The sequence below is a fragment of the Eleginops maclovinus genome, chromosome 4, assembly GCF_036324505.1.
Source record: "Eleginops maclovinus isolate JMC-PN-2008 ecotype Puerto Natales chromosome 4, JC_Emac_rtc_rv5, whole genome shotgun sequence".
Classification (NCBI taxonomy): domain Eukaryota; kingdom Metazoa; phylum Chordata; class Actinopteri; order Perciformes; family Eleginopidae; genus Eleginops; species Eleginops maclovinus.
In genome coordinates, this window is record NC_086352.1 from 16185033 (window position 1) to 16204871 (window position 19839).

At 39.4% G+C, this 19839-nt stretch overlaps 2 protein-coding genes across 2 annotated transcripts; both read left to right on the top strand.

Moving 5' to 3' along the window:
• Positions 1-4110: 4110 nt before the first annotated feature.
• Positions 4111-14535, top strand: myzap (myocardial zonula adherens protein). Its single transcript, XM_063881812.1, is given in 15 exon segments — positions 4111-4560; positions 5356-5436; positions 8471-8563; positions 9274-9438; positions 9540-9632; positions 9740-9853; positions 9956-10108; positions 10418-10543; positions 10787-10915; positions 10993-11087; positions 11464-11569; positions 12154-12237; positions 12513-12619; positions 12730-13319; positions 13322-14535. Coding segments are annotated over 15 exon segments (2046 nt in total). The 5' UTR covers positions 4111-4482; the 3' UTR covers positions 13354-14535.
• Positions 14536-16175: 1640 nt separating this feature from the next.
• On the top strand, positions 16176-19628 carry polr2m (RNA polymerase II subunit M). The gene is made up of 4 exons (XM_063881813.1): positions 16176-16553; positions 16893-17444; positions 17602-17824; positions 18741-19628. Exons 1-4 carry the CDS (start codon positions 16444-16446, stop codon positions 18882-18884), a joined length of 1029 nt encoding a protein of 342 aa, XP_063737883.1. The 5' UTR covers positions 16176-16443; the 3' UTR covers positions 18885-19628.
• The last annotated feature ends 211 nt before the right edge of the window (positions 19629-19839 follow it).

The following is a 19839-nucleotide window of genomic DNA, read 5'->3' on the forward strand; positions in this document are numbered from 1 at the left end:
AGTCAGCTCTGTGAGGGAACTGTGGGAGCTTAAGCATGCATTGGGTTAGAAAAGATACGCTTTTTCACAAGGTGCTCTCTATTTCACAAATTTAAATAGGAAACGTACACGTTTAACAAGTCTTACAGGCATCTAGAAACATCTCTGGCACTTAAGTGGAGGTGGACCAAAAATAAAGGCTTAATTGTGTGTTAAAAATGTCACAGAGTCATGCTGCCCCCTAGCTGTGATAATGTTAGCCTACCAGGTTTTATAGTTTTTCATCGTCACAGTTGAAGTGTCGAGGGGTCCTTGGGCAAAATACTTAACACCAAATAGCCTCCTAGACATGTCTACGGTATGACTAATACAAATAATATAGATGAGCACCTTATTTGCTAAGTAAACTGTGTTGAAGTTACATTTTCTTAATTGAGTGCAAAAACTGGCCACTTTTAATGGGTAGGCATGCCTGTTACCGTGTCTTTACATTTCCACGGATATGCGCATTAATGAAGTGGTGACGATACAGTTAATGGTTTCTAGTGGGAGTCGAGTCTGGTTTTTATCAGCAGACCGAGCTGTCAGACCTCTGCAGACCCAGTGGAACACAAAAGGGGAAGTCTCCCAGCCACTCAGACTACCTACGCAAAACCCATATACTGCCACCTGCATGACGAAGTTTACGATATTTGTGTTTATTTTTAGAATGTAGTGCATAGAGTTAGACGACCTTTACATGATGTGGTCTGACTTGTTTTCCCGCTAAATTTCGACTTCACACAACATTTAGTTGAGTTTTGTATTGAGTACTACTAGGACTTCTCGGGATTTCTACAATAATACCAAGGTAAACATTCGTTGGACGCCTCAAGCTAGGAATACCCCAGAGTAGCAGGACGAACCTGATTTCAGTTTGTTTGTTTGTTTGTTTGTTTGGAGTCACTGTCATGTGTCTCAACTCTTTTATGATCAACACATAGTTTAAATGTTTGACTCATGTCACGTGTCTCCAACACAGACGAGTCAATTTCTACAAGGTAACAAAGGAAGCGTTTGTTTTCAATCAATTATGTTGAATACTATAAAGACTTCTTAGTTGATTCTTCCAGACAAGAACATTGATCCATAGATCTAGAATAGATAACCTGACAGATCACTGATCATCAGATTAGTTTCGGATTATTTACATTGTTGTGAATGTATTCTTGAAATGTTCAACACAACATTGTCAAATTATCAATAGTCATAGGACTAAACTAAACAATATAACAGAGGGGAATACTTAATCCCTTACACAGTAATGTTTTTAAAGGGCATTACCCCCCATCTACTATGATCTATATCCACTCCACTATATCCACTAATTTGAAACATCAACAACTAGCCAGTCCAACATGCCCTCCCCTTTAGATGATTTCACTGATCAAATAATTAAGCGAAGGCTACGGTCTATAAAGCTGTCAGCCTTTCCTTTTATTTTGGCACTGAGCGTTCCCATAGCTAAAATATATTGCTCTCATCTACACCCTAGTTATTCCTAATACTTTAAATCCTGTCCTCATTTTGTGCAAATAACCGTTTAGCCAAAGATAATAAGGCTTCAGCAGTTACACAACTCAAGAAGTGATAGCCTTAAATTCACTCTTATTTCAAGTACATAATTACCTCATTTTGATACTGTCCCACCCCTCTGCTTAGCAAGAAAACTGTGTTTGTGGATATACAGAGAAGAAAATGCTGTTACTTTGGCTAAAGCTTTATTATAGCTTGAGTTTAGAAGTCATTTTCACAAAGGTTAAAGACTGTTTTCTATAAATTACATAATAAATTGCTTCCAGAATTTCTTTGCAGACAGTATGGACAAGACAACCAATAACTCAGAGAATGTGTTATTGTTTTAGAACAGACCTATCCATTAAAGAGTACACATTTGTTTTTAAAGTATAAATGTAAATTATCACGCTCCAAAGTGGACTAATGTCTCGATGCTATTTTTGAACAACCCTAAAATCCATGCAAGTATGATCTGTCAGTTGTTTAAGATTGCCACACATTTCTGAAAACAGAGCAGCATTGTGAAGCTGTAGCATTTCATCACAGATTCACTCACTGCAGGAATGCTTAACAGACAACAGCTTTTGTTGTTAGTTTCAACATCATAATCCTACTCAAAAAACTGCTCGCACACACGGGAGAATATCTTTACTGTACCGTGGATGCAGTATCAAACTATACATGCAACTTTAAACCTTAAGGCCCTCATGCTTCTCAGAGAGGCTTGGAAAGCTCATCATTTGTTTTCTGTGAAGGTAACTACAGCTGTTAAATACCTGAAGTGGACTTACATTTACAATATTTCCCCTCTGAATTGAGGTTGAGTAAAAGTGAATGGAACGGAAAATACTCAAGTAGTACAAGCACCTTTGTACCCCGGTACTTGAGTAAATGTACTTAGTTATCTTCCATAACAGGTTGCTTATGTGCTTATTGGCATAAGTAAAGTCGACATACATTTGTTCCCGTTGGATTGATCTGATGCTGCTTTGAGATCTGATCGGAAACAAATAAGAGTGCAATCACGATGTGGAAGTTAATTTGTCTGTTGTTTAAGGGAGCAGACTTCCACATAGATTTCCACATGACATTGGTCCTGCAAAGAGGCCTGGAGGAGTGAGCGGCTCACTGATTGCATAAGTAAAGAAACACTATTTGTTTGAAGTCCAGTTACTGATTAACCGATGAGGCTTGTAGAAATAGCTCTTATGTTGCTCTGAAAATGTTTCTTTTCATATTTACTTATATCTTTTGACATCAGCTAACACCAAAACTAATGAGTGACCTAACAAGCTTTTGCATGGCAACTTTTCTCTTTAAACTTGACGCTCCTTTTCCTCTGTGACGTTAGTTTTTCTCTAGTTTCTATTTAAAAGGGAGTGACTGCAGGCCATTTAAACCAGGAATGTGATCTGGTTGTCTGGTGGTTGTCTTTCTGTTCCTATGAGTAAGTATAAGGTAATGAGTGTAAATGTACTGTGTGAAACCAAGTAAAGGAGTAATGTTTAAGCAAAAGGTATAACAATAACATAAAAAAATAATGATTGCCTTTTCATCACTATCCACTATCAACAGCATCATTAATATATTGGCTGAAACAATTCCTGTTCGACAAAATGCCTCCACTACCGTTAATATAAACCATTAAATTTTATTCACAGAAGACATTTTATTCACAGCGGCACTACTGGAGGAATCATTTACTTAAAAGTACTGTAAAAGTACCAATACCACACTAATGAAATACTCCCTTATAAATAAAAGTTGACACAAGTAAAACAAGTATTAGCAACAACATGAACTTAAAGTGCCAAAAAAGTTCTCGGTATTCATGAGGATCCCTGCAGTTTAAATTTCATTGTATTGATGCATTTATATGAATTAGTACTTTTTTGGTCAAGATGGAGCTAAGTTTAAGTGCTTTATTTATGGTTGCATGTTTTCATTTGTTAATACGTTTTATAATATGGGGTTATCATGTGTGTTTAAAATCCTAATCTGAAAAGTGAACCGTAACTATCAACATTTTTTCGTGGAGTACCGTTTCCTCTGAAATATGGTAGACGTTAAGTAAGAAGTAGGAGAAACTTTAAATACTCCAGTACCTCAAATGTGAAACAAAATACTTTGTTACTTTCCAAAGTTTTAATAAATGTACCTCCAATATACCAACATTATTAAGTCAGGATATATTTTACGAGAGCATTAATAGGACTAATATAATTCTGCTGTCACTGTAAGACAGAGGGATACTGTCAATCTCCTTTAGTGTGAAGCACCACATTAATAGCCAGCTCCTCCTTTTAGCCACTTCTGTTGATAAGAAGTACTCCACCTGTCTCAGGTAAGAGGACCCGCCCTGTACAGGGCAGGAGGAACACACTAGGTAGGCAGCTGAAATGTGGCCCGACAGGTCTGATGGGAATGCAGAGACACAGAGAGAGAGAGACTAATAGAGAGAGAGAGACACACACACACACACACACACACACACACACACACACACACACACACACACACACACACACACACACACACACACACACACACACACACACACACACACACACACACACACACACATACATACAGAGAGAGAGAGAGGCAGGTTGCTGAGTGACTGACAAGCCTGTCAACCAGGTGGAGTTTAAAGCAGTCTGGCTGGAATTAAGACAATGACAAAGTTGTGTTTGTGTTGGTGAGTGTTGAACTGATTATTTCACTGACAGAGAGGAAGGCTCAGAATCCTGTGGACCCCCAACACCACCACCACAACCAGACTTTACAGACGGGAATTTCCCTCCTCTACTCTAGCTGGCTGGAGCCAGGGGCAGATGGTCGCTCTGAGAGTCTGAGCAGTACTCAGGAAAGAGCAGCGAAAGGAAGGGTGGGAGGAGGTCCAGAGAGGCAGAGGAAGAGAAACGAGGAGTGGACAGAAGAGGAGATATGCTTCGCTACGGCTCAGGACGATCTGTTTCCACCATTACCACAACAACAGAGGACTCTGAAGACTTTTCAAGTGAGGTAAGAAGTCCCAGAGAAGTAAGAACACTGAAACTCTCCCTCTGTCTTTCCCTTCTCTCTCTCCCTTTTTCTGTGTGTTTTGCAACAGTTTAAAAGTTGAGTGATCTCCCCCTCCCTCTTCTGTCTTCTGCTGCTGTTTGTGCAGCCTTGTTTCTTGTCTGTATACAGTGAGATTAACTTTCTCAATCCAAGCAAACATTTTCTGTTCCCGGATCATCGGAAAGCTAATGTTTGTGATAGGATGTGTTCATTTATAAGAGCGTGTAATGGGAGCTGGGTTTGCAGGAGACATGGCTGTCATGTTTATTTAAACAGCTCTCTGATAAAACCGGCCTTTGTATTAAACCAGCCTATAAAACCTATTCCCATTGTTTTGTACTGAAGAAAGAACCTCTTGTAAATTAGTAAACTCAACCTGATATTGTTTCATTAGTGCAGAAAAGCAGTTTTTTTTTAAATAAAAATATGTTTTATATTTTCTATCCTATCTATCTAGTTTGTTTGTTTGTTGCACAACTATATAAAGCACTCACTGTGTTGTAAAAATTAAAATGTGTCACTAAGCTCAGTTTCGTAGCATTTACATAAACTTTGCTTGCTGCTCTGATGCCATTGACTATAAATAAACCCACTGTTGTGGACCGTTGAGGTCTGAGAGGTTTGTCAGCCATTTCAATGCTTCAGTTACAGTGTGAACCCTTCTACTTCCTCCCCCCAGTTACTATGACATATTGCAAACATGTATTTGCGTGCAGCAAATCATTTGTTTGTTTTTTGTCTGTTTGTTTTTCTCAGAGGAGGATCAGACGCCTCAGGTTAACTCTACATGCGGGACATGATGGAAACAAGGAGCCAACAACAGCAAACTCAGAAACAGTAAGCTTTATACTTTATTCATTCAAGTGAGACTACATTATAACAAGCTACATTATGTCTGAAGGTCTTCATGATAGCCCTATGTAGACATTTAATGCTCAAGGAATTGAGTTCAATACTACACACACATCAAAGCAATATGTTATAGCCACTGAGATTTATCATCTGGGCCAGTTACATAATCATGACAGAAGGGTGTGATAATGCACTCACAGATGTTTCAAATATAATTCAAAGCTGTCGTAAATCTATTCCATACAAAAGAAAAATATTTGAAATAGTTGCTGAACAGACTATATCACACCTGAGACATTGTGAACTCAAACTCTATTAACTAAACCATTATAGCACGGGCATTTGCATGTTCTTACCAGACAGCATTATTAGACAGTTTCTGATCTGCATATTGTGACAGTGAATTATGCTTGTGAGTATATGCCACAGGCTGCATGGCTGTTTGCTGTAGGTGGCTCTGCCTCTGCCTTTGTTTGCGTCCAGGATCAGCTCCAGAGGCTGATGCCAGCGTGAGAACTGATTGTGATACTAAACTTATTGTTGGCACTGAAAAGGTTTTTGGTCCTTAAAGTGTGGAATCACTAAAGAAACATGGATTTGTATGAACCTTGGTCAGGCAGGGAGTCTGGTGTTCGTTTAGAAACCACACCTACACACTATCCACTGATAGCACGTTGCTGCCATCTCTGATTGTGCTTCCCTTTGGAGGGTGTGACCATGACTATTGGAACTGCTGTGATAGGACAGTCTGGTCAACAGTGATCACAAGTGAAGAGAAAAACACATGTGCTCGGTGATGACGTGTATTTCAGAGTGTGTTTAGTGAAGGCGATAACTCTGCACCCCTGCAACTGTGCAGCTCATTCTCCCTGAACAGCAGCTCCTACAGCACAGCAACTGTTGTTACAAACATATGAGGCCTAAGGTGCACTCACATTTATAGGAGGAAATGTAGAGACTAAAAACACAATAGTAAGAAAGGCCCTTTGAGGAATAATAACATAATGAAAACTTAACTTATACACTTCTTTCAACAGTTAGCACAAAGACCGGAAACAGGTAGAAACAGCTAGCATGGCTCTGTCCAAAGAAACATTCCTACCAGCACATTAACAGCTCAATAAATAATAGGTTTTATTTTGTTTGTTTATTACAAATATTTGTACAAAATTTAAAATGGTATCTTTCTAAAAGATACAGAAGTGTGGTGAAAAAGTCAATTTTTCATTCAATTTAAATCTAATTTAATTTGCTTAAACAAACAAATGCAAAATGTGCATATAAACTGCCGTACAGCTAAAAAAAAAAACGTAATTTTGAAGGCACTTTAAATGGGGGCATGAGGGTTGAATAGTTTAAAAACTCTCCTCCCAGTGTTCTCTTCATGTGGACAATATGCAGCGTTGAGGGCTCTGTGCAGGTGCTGCTGTTACTGCTGTGACATGTAACTCTGTTGTTGTTGCAACAGCATTTAAATACCAGCACAGTGTTGAGCAGGCTTGATTCAACAGTACAGTTTGTATTTTTTTCATTTGACATGGGTCATCTACGTGTTTTTATTAGCCAACACATTTCTTCTCAAGTTGCTCAATGTGTGATCTTAGATGTAATCTGGATGGAAAATCAAATGTAGGTCAGTTGCTTGGTTTTCAGTGTTTACTTTTGGGACTTTGTGGAACAAAAAAAAAACACGGACGACGTGAAGTTAATCTAAGAGGAAGGAAATGATGGAAGCTTCCTCTGGCAGAGATATTGAATTTCAGGAGAAACACTAGTAAAGTGGTTATTCACCATAAATGAGAAAGGGTGTATCCTGCAACCTGACACATCATGTGCACAATCCAACAAGTGACTATGACCCAGATGAGATGTAACGAAACTGCAACATGAAACTCACGCACATGGGACTTAGAGACAGTTACTACATATAGAAGTTTCTACATCAACATCATTGGATTTCATCGACACAATGGCTGAAAGCCCCATTACCGTGAACATGATTCAGCCCAATTACATACATAAGAGGTTCTTTGTGTTGTGACTTCAAATATAACTTTATTATTTGCATTGGAAATAAGAGCTAATCCAATCAGTCGAGTCCCTCGCAGTCATATGAATAACAGGGGGATAACAAATTGTTTGATGATGCTGTGACCAGCACTATTTCCATGGAGTGCCTTATAGAGGTTTTGCATGCTTACATGATACTTGCAGTGGGCGACTTCTGTGAGGGGTTCATGCTCCTTAAGGCAACAAAACAAAATTAAATCTGTGTGTTCCTTCCTCCAAAATTACATTCCTGCAGTTTCAGCTCCAAGCAGGTAAACATTGAAGTGTTGTCAAATATTGGCATTGTGAAATTCAAGGCTGAAGTGACAGCACATTGTTATTCTGAGCCCTCTCTGCAGTGTTGTTAAAACATAAAGACGGCTGTTCTTCCCTCCCATCTGCTGGAATTCGCATCCGCCTATTAGCAGGCCTTCACCATTTCTCAACAGCACGTCCTCTGTAGATGAAGCAGTGGAGAAATGTGAAGCTCGGCTCTGTCCTCGAGACAACACTGGCTCCTTTGTTCGAGTTCCATCTCACTCTTATCTCTGAGAGATGTGGAGAGAGAAGCCTCTTTCTTTGCATATTAGGGCTATCTATCTATCTATCTATCTATCTATCTACCTATCTATCTATTTATCTATCTATCTATCTATCTATCTATCTATCTATCTATCTATCTATCTATCTATCTATCTATCTATCTATCTATCTATCTATCTATCTATCTATCTATCTATCTATCTATCTATCTATCTATCTATCTATCTATCTATCTATCTATCTATCTATCTATCTATCTAAGAGCAGCTTGTCTACATTTGACATGTGGAACTTTGCTAATTAGTAGGTATCAGTATTGTGGAATGTTTGCACAAAATTATAATCTGAACTTCCAGGGTCCACACCTGAAATTAAGTGAGTTTTCCAAACTGCAGTCTTGAATACCGGCTTTTGTTTGTTTCTGTAGACGGAGAAGGAGTCGGACGTCAGATTGGCATGGAAGAAGAAGAATGGGCTGATCCAAAGAGGGAGGCCAGCTGGCAGGGAGTCACCTCCGCAGGTAGACAGCAACATCCAACACATGAATAATAGGCGTGACACTTCTACTGCCTACGCATGTGTGTCACTGACGTCCTTCTGTACAAACACGCTTCAGTGCATGTACCTTCAGGCTGTCATTATAATGATTACATCGATATTCAACATGAACAGATGCGTGTAGATGACTGTAATAAATTAGATTTTTATTTATCTATCTAGCTGTATATAAACAGATGATTCTGTCTAATTCTCAAGCAAAACATTTGCCTCTGCAGGACTAAAATATTTAAAGAAATTGAATCCCTGTGCCCATGACTATAACTGTCATTTTTTATTTAGTTATTGCATTGTTTAAAAGGCTTCAATTTTCCTCTGCTCGTTGGCATCTGTTTTCATCGGTTGCCCGGCTGCTGGAGGTACAATAGGCAGACACGGCAGCAGCTCATGTACCGGGTTGCAGAAACATGACACCTTCAATACACCCTGCACTTTTTTTTAGCTGTTTGTTCCCATCCTCCTGTTTCAGTGCTCAGCAGTAGTAGTGCGAGAAATACCTGAGCAAGTGTACATGTGTGCATGTGCATCCAGACACAAACATGTGATAAACTTGAAAGAGTGCAAGCGTGCAGATAATCGAGCACACAATTACACAAACACAATGACAGCAGAAGTCAGCTTCAGTGGAGGGTGGCCACAGAAACCTGACCGCTGAGATCCTGTCTCCCTCAGCAGCACGGAGACATGAGCAATGGGGCGCCAGAGACCTCGCTGCAGAATCATGGGCCCAAAGTGTACGGCGTAGTGCAGAGGACGGGTTCGGACAGACAGCAGGAAGTGATGGCGCGCGAGTGGACGGTCAATCACCTTCAGGATGAGATGAAGTACATCAGGGAGGTGAGTGGAAACAAACACAACAAGCAAGCCGGGCCTTCAGATAAACATGTCTGTTCAAGGCAGCTATATGTGTGTACAATATCTGTATGTGTTGTTTACAGGTGAGGGATTCTTTAGAGAAGGTGAGAGAGCGAATGTATGGACAGTTCGGAGGAATGCAGCAATCAATGCAGAGTCTTACACAGGAAATCAGGGTAATGAATTATGTAACACTGTGTGACTTCTCCAAACTTCCTAATCAAACTCCAAGTATGTCAAGCTGTGAATAAAGCTGAAAATAGAGACTGACGTGTGTCTGCAGGCTGCCAATTCACATCGCAGGAGTCTAGAGTCCGAGGTGAGGGTCCGAACGGCAGCCATGGACAGCTTCGATCAGATGAACAGCTCCCTTATATCTGCTAACATTGGCCTGCAGGTAATGAATCAATGTCATTGAGTGTCTGTGAAGAGGGGCTCCTTGACAGCGGTGTGTCATCACAGAAAAAGCTAGCTTGATAAATAAAAGTTTCCTTTGCAGAAATCTCTTCTGGAGAACTGTCAGAGAAGAGTGGACTCAAGAGACGATGTGAAGAGTTTGCGCAGAACCTGTGAAAAAACACAAGAACAACTCAGAGAGAAGGAGAAGGAGCTGGAGGCCACGCAGGTTGAAAACCAGACTTTAAGGCTGCAGGTAATCACACATCTCTTTCACAAAGCTCAAAACACTCCAGCAGAAAGACCTGCTCTGGCACATTCATAGAGATACAGTACTTGTTATTCAGCTAGTGTGACAGGTGTCAATAATAAAATGGTGTAATGCGTTAATAACAATTTAGAGGGAAATAACTATTGTTTAAAATAATTACTACAAACAAAAAAAGAGCACTACAAGATTTACTGAAAGACTATCTCACTTCAGCGAACTAACACAGCTGCATCTTCCATTCTAGAATCAATATGAAATAATCAGCCTTATTTTCGCTCTGCTGTAATTGTCCAGGTGGAGTCTGCACAGGAGGCCAACAATCAGGCACTGCAGGAGCTTTCGGCAAAGCTTCAGCAGGAGTATGAGGAGAAGCTGCAGAATGAACAACGGAAACACAGGGAGGAGATTGAAAACCTACAGGTCTGCATTCCTTACATTCACTAACTTATCAAAATGCTGTTTCAGTGCCAATAGAAACTAATGTGAACAGGATGAATAGTGACCTCAAATGTTTTTGAACTTGGCACAGTTTACAAATATTACGAACGACTGATAATTGTTCTCCAAAGTGAAATCAACCTGACTGATAAAAAAGTAGATACTTCATTGTTTATCATCATTCAAGTACACCATCTAAATCAAAATGTATTGCTGTTCACACAGACCCAACTCGATGAGTACATCAGGAGACTGGAGGAAGCGGAGTCAAACATCAGGATTGCAGGAGCCAAGATTGCTGACAGGGACCAGAGAATCGTTGAATTGGAGCGTCTACTTAACTGTATGGGGAAGGTAAGGCAGTTTTTCTACAGACAAAAATCAACCTACAATTACTGCAGATAGTGTAACTTGAAAATGACTGTTGACAGGAAAAGAGTCAACTTGAAAAGAAGCTGCAGGAATGTGAACAGCGTCTTCGCTTGATGGAGCTCACAGACGAAACTGATGCAACTGTCGCCAAAAGGTATAAAAACATTGTCGTCATAAACAAACACCAATATGACAAAAATGACTTAACTCAACTTTAACTTTTAACAATCAGAAGCAAGTACCAGGTTGTTCTTGAGTCGGATCTAAACATGTTTAAGTCATATGTCAGGTGAAAAAGTAGAAATCCTAAGAATAGATAATAGGAGGACCTAAAGTTGTGATAGACTATTTACAAGTTAAAAAAAAAACTTTCATGCTTTAAAAAATCCATCTTGTTTTGGCAGTGCAGTGCAAACACTTGATTCATGACCTGAATTAGTGCATTATCGTTTGTAATATTTGATATTAACCCTCTCTCACCATAAAGTTAATATAAATTGGAGTTTAACCCATTGCTCGTTTCTGTCTAGGTCAAAACAGCTGCAATCTGAATCTGCAGATCTCCGTGAGAGAATCAAACACTTGAATGACATGGTGTTCTGCCAGCAGAGAAAAGTCAAAGGAATGATCGAGGAGGTGGGGAGGGTTTATTTATCTGTGAATTTGTGTGTGAATACTGTTCAGGTCTTCTGTCCTACTTGAATAATGGGCGTGGATGAGATAAATCGGTTCAAGAAGAAGACATTTGTTTACCAAGCAGCGTATGGATGATTTCAATGCACACAATGAATATAAAACCTAATACAACCCAGATTCAGTGAAGGGTGGGGTGGCACACTGACTCAGTTATACACTCATGATCTAAAGGTAAAGAGTTGGTGATTAAGATTTATTTTTATTATCTCAACTGACAATTCTTAAATTGAGTTCATAACACAGTTGGGTTTCCAAAAAGTTATTCCTCATTAAGTATCATAATGTATCTAGCATTTTTTGGGGAAAATAGGAATAGTGTTTAATTAGTACACCTCACCGTACATTCCTATAAATTGCTACTGTAACATAGAAAGTCTTGGTTGCACAGCCGATCACACGGACATGCATCAATGTTAGATTTGTCTGCCAACCAGCATACACATTTCCAATAATAAATGCATTGTGAATGAATATGAGCTGACTGAAAATACATAATCATTGTTTCCATTCTCCATTTTGTTTAGGTTGAATCGCTGCGAGCTCAAGTGGCTCAGAAGGATATGTTCATCTCAGAGCTTCTGGACAGAATCGCGATAGTAGAGTGTGAGGTAAGGCCAAAGATTGTTTATATAAAGGGTAGGACAGATGCTTCATTGTGTGTTAACTGTGTGCTTTAGTTTGGTGTGGCGTGGTAATCTACTGCATGACTACGGTAAAGATGATCGTCTGGGTTGCTGAGAAATCTAAATGCTCAACTTTCAGCAATGTCTGTGTGGTTTCCTCATGTCACTGCACCTATGTAGTCACTTTCACATGTAAAGTGACTGCCATCCTTTGCATGTACCTGACCTGACAGTGTTGTTTCCTGTTTTCCTTTTCCCAGAATAATGAATTAGAAGACAAGCTGAAGTATTTTATGTCTACACAGAATAGGCCAAGAGTGGTTTTGGAAAGCAAGGAGATAGGGGTAGGGTGCGATCTGCTCCCCGGGTAAGAAGAACTGTAAAATAAAAAAACATGTTTTAATAGCGTCTGGCTAAATTTGGTGCTTCATTTGGGGGTGATTTCTCACTCTTTGATGTCTGACTGTGCATCTGCAGACGTGAAACAAAAAGGCATGATGTTGAACCTCCTGTTAACTATGAAGCAACTAATCTACATCCCATACAACAACCACCACCTGTTCAACCATCTCCTGCAATGAAACCTCCATCACCCACTCTACCAGTGTTTCCCTCACACTCTCCACCCCCGATACAACCTTCATCCCCTGCTTTACCTCCAACTTTGACACAACCGTCCTCCTCGACACAATCTTCACCCTCCATGGAACCTTCATCTCCCTCATCCCCCATTCAAAGTCCATTCCACTCCCTTTTAACACCCACCCAACCCAGGACGTTCAGATCTAATAACCCTCCACCCAGTAGGCTAGACTCCAGTTTACTGAGGTACACTCCTGTTCAATACAGCCGTTACCTGCATGCCAACTCCTCTGTACCGAGTGGGACGTTAAGCTACTCCCACCCGTCTGAATCTGAGCTTGCTGGTAGTCCTGTCCAGTCCGGGATAGATGAGGTGGATGCAAAATCAAACACAGACACAAGATCAAATCCTGAAGAATCCACTTCTTCCCCGTCCTCTCGACCAAGATCACGAGCACCTCAGGTTTATACACCGTTCATGAAACTTATGGAAATAACAGCAAAGATAAACATAGATAGATCTTGAAGTCACAGTTTGATATGTTGGTGAACTAGAAGATTGATACCACTCATCATTTGAAATGTAACTATGAAGCTAAGAAAGCAGCTAATTAGCCTAGCTTAGCACAAAAGGAACAAAATCTCTCTACCAGGTCTTTTATACATTTATATTGTGAATTGTGAAAGACTATACGGGTGTTTAGATAGCTTGGGCAAGAAGTTAACTGAATTGTTAAATTGCCAATCATTGGATTGTGGAACAACTGTGGGGACTAGAGTCAGTGACCGAAATAGTGCAGTCCCAAACCCCCACATGTTCAGTCTTTATGCTAAGCTAGGCTCTATGTAACTGCAATTACTGTACAGTAATATATTACTTTTGTTAAAGCTAAGTTAACTGCAGTTATACATTAATCATACAGACAGTGGTATAGACTCTCTCTTCTAACTATTGGCAAATTATCAAATACGTTTAATTTTCCAAAAATAATGAACATTTTCTTTAAAACTCAAATGTATTCATTCCTATTTCACTGCTGGTTATCTTCTAAAGGTAACTGTAAGTGACATGCAAAAAGTCTTGTGTAGCTTTTGAGCCCATGTTCTCATGTAGCACTATTCTAGATAATAAAATGTGGCTTGTTGTAGGGTGTAAATAATCTAATACTCTGAAAGTATTTTGTAAATAATGTACTGAAGGATTATGTTTCTTTGTTCATGCTGAATGACGTCAACTTATGTTAGTCACAGACCTATGAGAATTCAGTCCTATATGAAGGTTGGTTATTGTTTATATTCCTACAGTTTTATATTGGCTCTGTACAAATTAAATGAATATTATTTTGGTATTGTCACAGTATGTAAAAAATATTTATGTGCCTTTGTGAACATCCTACTACCTGATTCTGGTGGTGGGAATCTGTAGAATGAATTGGCTACAGGGTAATTTAATGTATAATTGAAAGTACATTTATGTGCTAATGATCAGACTGTTTAATCACTTTAAATGTAAATTACCGAGGAGACTGCCATCCCTGAGCCAGAGACACAAGTATTACCCAGCTGTTGTCTCCACTGCCACCGCTGTGTTTAAAAAAGCTTTATGATGTGCCTTTTCCTTATCGATACATATCATACTGCAACTAGTGATAACAGGCTAACATATGTTTGGATAATAAAGACTTTACTGTGTAAGTACAACCTGTTTATGGCATCACTTATATACTGTGCAACCTTATACATTTTCTCAGGCCTGTTTATGGCGACTTCATTGTTTATTGACGTGAATCCCTCTGCCTGTAGGTATCATGACTTTCAAAAGGGTTTGTATTCCTTCCATTTCTAAGGATTTAATTTCACACTTAATGTCGAGCAGTGAACTCTACATAAACTTTTATAGTGTTGACCATTTACGGTAAATTATTTATATAGGCTTCATAGTGCAGATCTGTAGTTGCCTGGTAACAACTCGTCTATTTCACTCAACCAATCTTTTTGTTTGGTTTTATGGTTGTGCAATGAAGCTATAATAGGTAAGTGTGAGGCAAGACCTTGCATTCCAACATTTCTTGCTAACTGAAGAAAATGTGTTGATTCACAACTAAAAAAAAACTTTAAAGCTGGGTGTAGTATTTTTTAACATATGGTGAAAATAGATATGTTGGGAGATAAGGATTAGAAAGACAAAAGGTATGCAGTTGGTGATATCATCAATGAAGTATACACAATTCGTGCTCAGGATCACTCTATTTAAGCAGCTTATGTAACATACGTTTTTATTTGTTTTGGGGATTTTTTTTAGCTAAATGTAAGATTGATATCAATTACAGTGTCTGGTGAAATCTTCCTGGATACATAGGAAATTAATCACTAATGCATGCATTTAAGAAAAGAGAGTTGCAGCATAAATATAGTTTTTCCTCCTTTCGAAAGAATTTGAGAGATAAAGTCTGCCAAGTTTTTATTCCAACCGTGCAGCTGCAGCCAAACTTTAGCCTGAATTTGAACTCTGAGAGGGGACAGAAAGGATACAGCTGTAACCTCTTGGTTGAAGTTCGGTCATTGTTTCTTGCGCTGATGGTTTGGCACAATGTTTGGGAAACATCCGGACTGGCAAACTATGGAAAATCTGAGACAATGAAAGTTGTTCAGATTGACGGCTCTAATTACAGAAAATAAACAAATATACTATATACAAAGATCCACTGACTATATTGACGTTTCATTCTTCTTATTCGTAAGAAATGTAGTGTGTGCACATACGTAGTGATGATGTTTTAGCATATAAACCAACTCTATGATGCACTCGTGTGGTAAAACTACAGAAATGCATGCTTACTTTGACTTCGAGTACATTGCAATGACACTATGAGAATATTCCCGAAAAGACCTCAATGGTGTATCGCATGTACAATGTTTGTGGTTGCAGAGTCGACAATCTACAAACAGTCTTAAGGAACCTCGTGTAAAAAAAATGTAGCAACTTCATGTATCTGAAAATGAACCATCTTTCGGTTATCAAACATACTAGTTATATACGCTACCAAACGAAGCTGCAGAAAAAAGTTGTCTGAAAAAGATACTGTTTTTTATATCAATTTGAATACGGAGTTATTGTGCCTTTCTCTTTAATGTAAAATGTGTAATGCATTTTCTTTTTTCTGGACCCAGTGTCTGTAATAACGTTTTATTTGTCGGAAGATTACAAACTATTTGAAACCTAAATTGGTCAATAATGACTTTATTCAAACAACAGAGGGCAGCAAATCACCTTCCCTGGCTGTGACCTCTTCATAATGACATGAAGAGGCGTTGCAGTACACCATCTTGTACAGCGGGGGCGTTGGAGCTACAGCTCACATTTACGCACACGAAGAAGAAGAGTCCCACATTGAATTGTTGTGGTTTCATGTGTTAAAGAAGTTAACCTGTCGCCTTTACAGCTTTCCAAAACTCTCTAACTTTAAAAGGATCCTTTAACAGCCAACTTGTTGAGCTGGTTTACGTATGATTAGAGTTTATGTGCTGCGTGTGTAAACGTTAGCTCACACTGTTTGTGAATGTCTGTAGCTAGTGTTAGCTAATGCTAGCTGTCAATAGCTAACAGTGATGTCCTCCTCATGGACAGAGCGGCAGGGACGGCTGGGAGATCTCGGGAAACAGAGCAAAGAGGAGCTCCAAGAACTGCTTCTTCGACAGGAAAAGATACTCTCGAACAAGTGAGTTTCATTGTCAGCTATAGTTTTGGCCTTGTCTATATACTATCCCCGAGAGGGCTGAAAGATGTTGCTAAGTTTGTGACTTAGGCTACCTAGTGTTTGACTTGCTGGAACCATAAAGCGTTAAACTCAAATTTAAGTTTATAATTTCTAATGAGATCTGCTCCACCGTGACCGAGCTTAGCTAAAATGTTGTTATTAGTCGAGTACAGCATGCCTGCTTTCTACAAATCAACAAATCATCTCTTCTGTTGTAAATAAGCTTAAGGCTCTGTCATACGGTAATAAGGTCATGTGTTTAGAATAAAAACTCAAATAATGTTTTTGTGTTGTTCATAGGAGGTTTTTACAAAGTCTTCCTGACAAAGGGAAAAAGATTAGAGAATTTGCAGAGAAAGTACACCTTGCCATTGAATACTCTGATGAGGATGAGAGGAAACAGAGCTTGGTGTTTGCTGCCAGGAAAGAGTTACAGTCCAAGTACCAGCAGGCTTTCACATCACAGTGTGCTGTCCCCAACGCACCTTCAGCCTCACACCAAAACAGGCAAAGTGAGGCTGTTGCAGGCGATGCGGTCACGGCTCATGTGCAGGAAAGCAAAGCGTTGGACGAGCAACAGAGCCAGTTTGTCTCTAGATCAGCTGCTGGTGAAACCATGGAGATGGCAGCAGCTGGGGTCTCTCTGAACTCTGATAAGCGAAAGAAAGATGGGGACCTTGTTGAAGCCTTTGAAAGGGTCCGACTATCTGAAACTACTACTAGTGAAAACATCACACCAAGAGACAATTACTTTCTCAAAAAGCAAATACCAAATCAGCCTCACTATGTTACTCTTCTGGAAAGAACGGAGAACACTTCAGCACCCATGAAGCAAAGATTTAAACCACACCAGTGAGTTTACTTTTTTCATGATGTTATGATTACTGTTTACATATTTACCAAAAATTCTTATACAATTATGTTGATTTCATTCAATAATAGTGTGTGTTATTTTTGCTTTATTTCATAGTTCTTATTTTAAATAACAATTATTCCACTGTGTTTTCAGGCTGCCCGACAGAAGTGACACTTCTCCATCAGGATCCTCGCCACCCAGCCGCTCTTCTGAAGGATCATTACCGCTTTCAGCTCAGGCCAGGAGGGAGCGGGACAGAAAGCATCTGGATGACATCACTTCAGCCAAGATGCCTCCTCTCATCTATAGTCCGGCCAAGCTTCTGTCTCTGGACGAGTCAGCCTCACTACAGCAGGATCAAACCAAAAGGCAGCAGGTTAGTGCAGCCCTGCCCTACACCTTATACTCCAGTGTAGGCAGAAAGTGGGTTCAGATATTTCTTCTGGCTTACTATACGTTTAGTAACATGATGAGGTAACAATATTTGAATGCCCTGGTTACAATCAGACATAGTATGTATACTATATATATTTGGCAGGTTAAAAACAGCCCTGTTTTGCAAAAATGCATCAAATTACAAGCCAGGAAATCAAGTTTGAGTAACGGATTATTATTTTAAGGGTTCATCAGACTGCAAAAAAACCTGACATTTTTTTGTCAGAAATAATGTTTCTTGGCTGTTCTTCGAAGTGGTTTTACCAGCTTCATGTCAAACGCTATGCATTTTTACATAAGACATAAGATGCAATATTTATGTTAATAAATCATAGATATGTATAAGACCAGTGATACTTTTTGTACATACAGCGATTGAAATTATTCTCTGAGTTTCTATGCAAATGTATGATCAGATTTTTACGTTCAATTAGGTTTTTAATTAATAAGAATTTGCTTCTTTGTATTGGTGCACCCACAGTATACATAACAATATGTTTGGTGTTGATGCTTTACCTGGATTCAAAATGTCAAACAAATTGGTTTTATACAAAAGTTGCTTTATTTAATCTAATTAAGTGTTGAACTAATTATGGATATAGAGAAGGAATTGCAGTAAAGTCCACATCAGCTCTAGAGGGCAGTGTTCAGACAGCATGGGCGCTGTGTGTCACATCCCATCCAAAGTAAGAGCCAAACGTCAAACAGTGTGCAGTTGACAACTAACAGAAGCCTGTTAGGCTTATTATCAGTCCTACTTTTGTTGAGGGTTTAATGCTGCGCTGCTTAATAATAATGTGCTTGTTTTCTGTTTACCAGCCTATTCATGTCAACTTTTTTTCTGTGTTAAATTTCAGGAGTTGCAGGCCAAGCTGGCAGCCCAGAAACTGTCTGAGGGATTGAAGGTCTCTGTGGGGAGCTACACTCCTGACGGCGGCCCCATGGCTGCCTACAGAGAGGTTCACGATATAGGAACGCAGCTCTCCTCAGACGAGGACTGACCCTGCAAGTCCGGAGCTGGGGAAACCAGAGTGCCCTTGGCCTTTTGGGAAGCAGGCTTTGGACCTTGCAATCAGGACCCATCAAACAGGATTTTCCCTCCAGGGACAAGTATTCTTAAGAGACGAAAAGAGTCTTTACACCGCGTGAAGGCATAGTTGGTATCCCCGACTCGGCTCAGGACATTGAATGGCGGGTTGAGAAACCGGCTTACCTAATTGTCATTCAGTTGGTATTGGGCTCAGTAGTTTAAGTTTCCTGCAGGAATACATAATACCTGCTGTTGAATACAAGTCTTAAATGCACATTTGAAACTTGTATCATCATAAGGGATAAACTGAATATGTCATGGCTGTCTGGTCCTGAGAGAGGTAAAATTTCTATTGAGTGTTTTGATAATTATATGCACTTAAAGCCCATCAGCATGTGGAGCAGACTGTTTTGCAGAATGGTGATCTGCCTGCAACTCCAGACATGAGCCTGCAGAAAGTTCTATCAGATTGAAGTATTACGAAATGTGTATGAGAATTCAATAAATGCAATTGATTCCTGAGAAGGTTACAGATTACAAACGCTGCAAAGTGCCTCGTCAGCTTCTTCAGAGAGGAGAGAAATTAATCTACAATAGATATTCTTTCATTGCTGACTCTTAAGGTAAAACACGTTTCCTTGTCTGAGTGTTTTATTCAGCTGACAATATAATATCTGTAGTACAAAATAAAACATGTTTTTGTATAATTATTGTACTGCTTTTGTGGTTTGTGAATTTCTGTAAAAGCCTCAGGTCACTAGCATTATCAAAAAGCGTTCACTGCTACAGGACTGAGCCAGCAGGAGGCTAAACTGAACTCTAACCTAGTACAGTTTGGAATTAAAAGAATCTGCATCATTATATAATTAATCAATTTGCCACCATATATACTGTATGTTAGTTGGAATATTGAGAAGCTGTGAAAT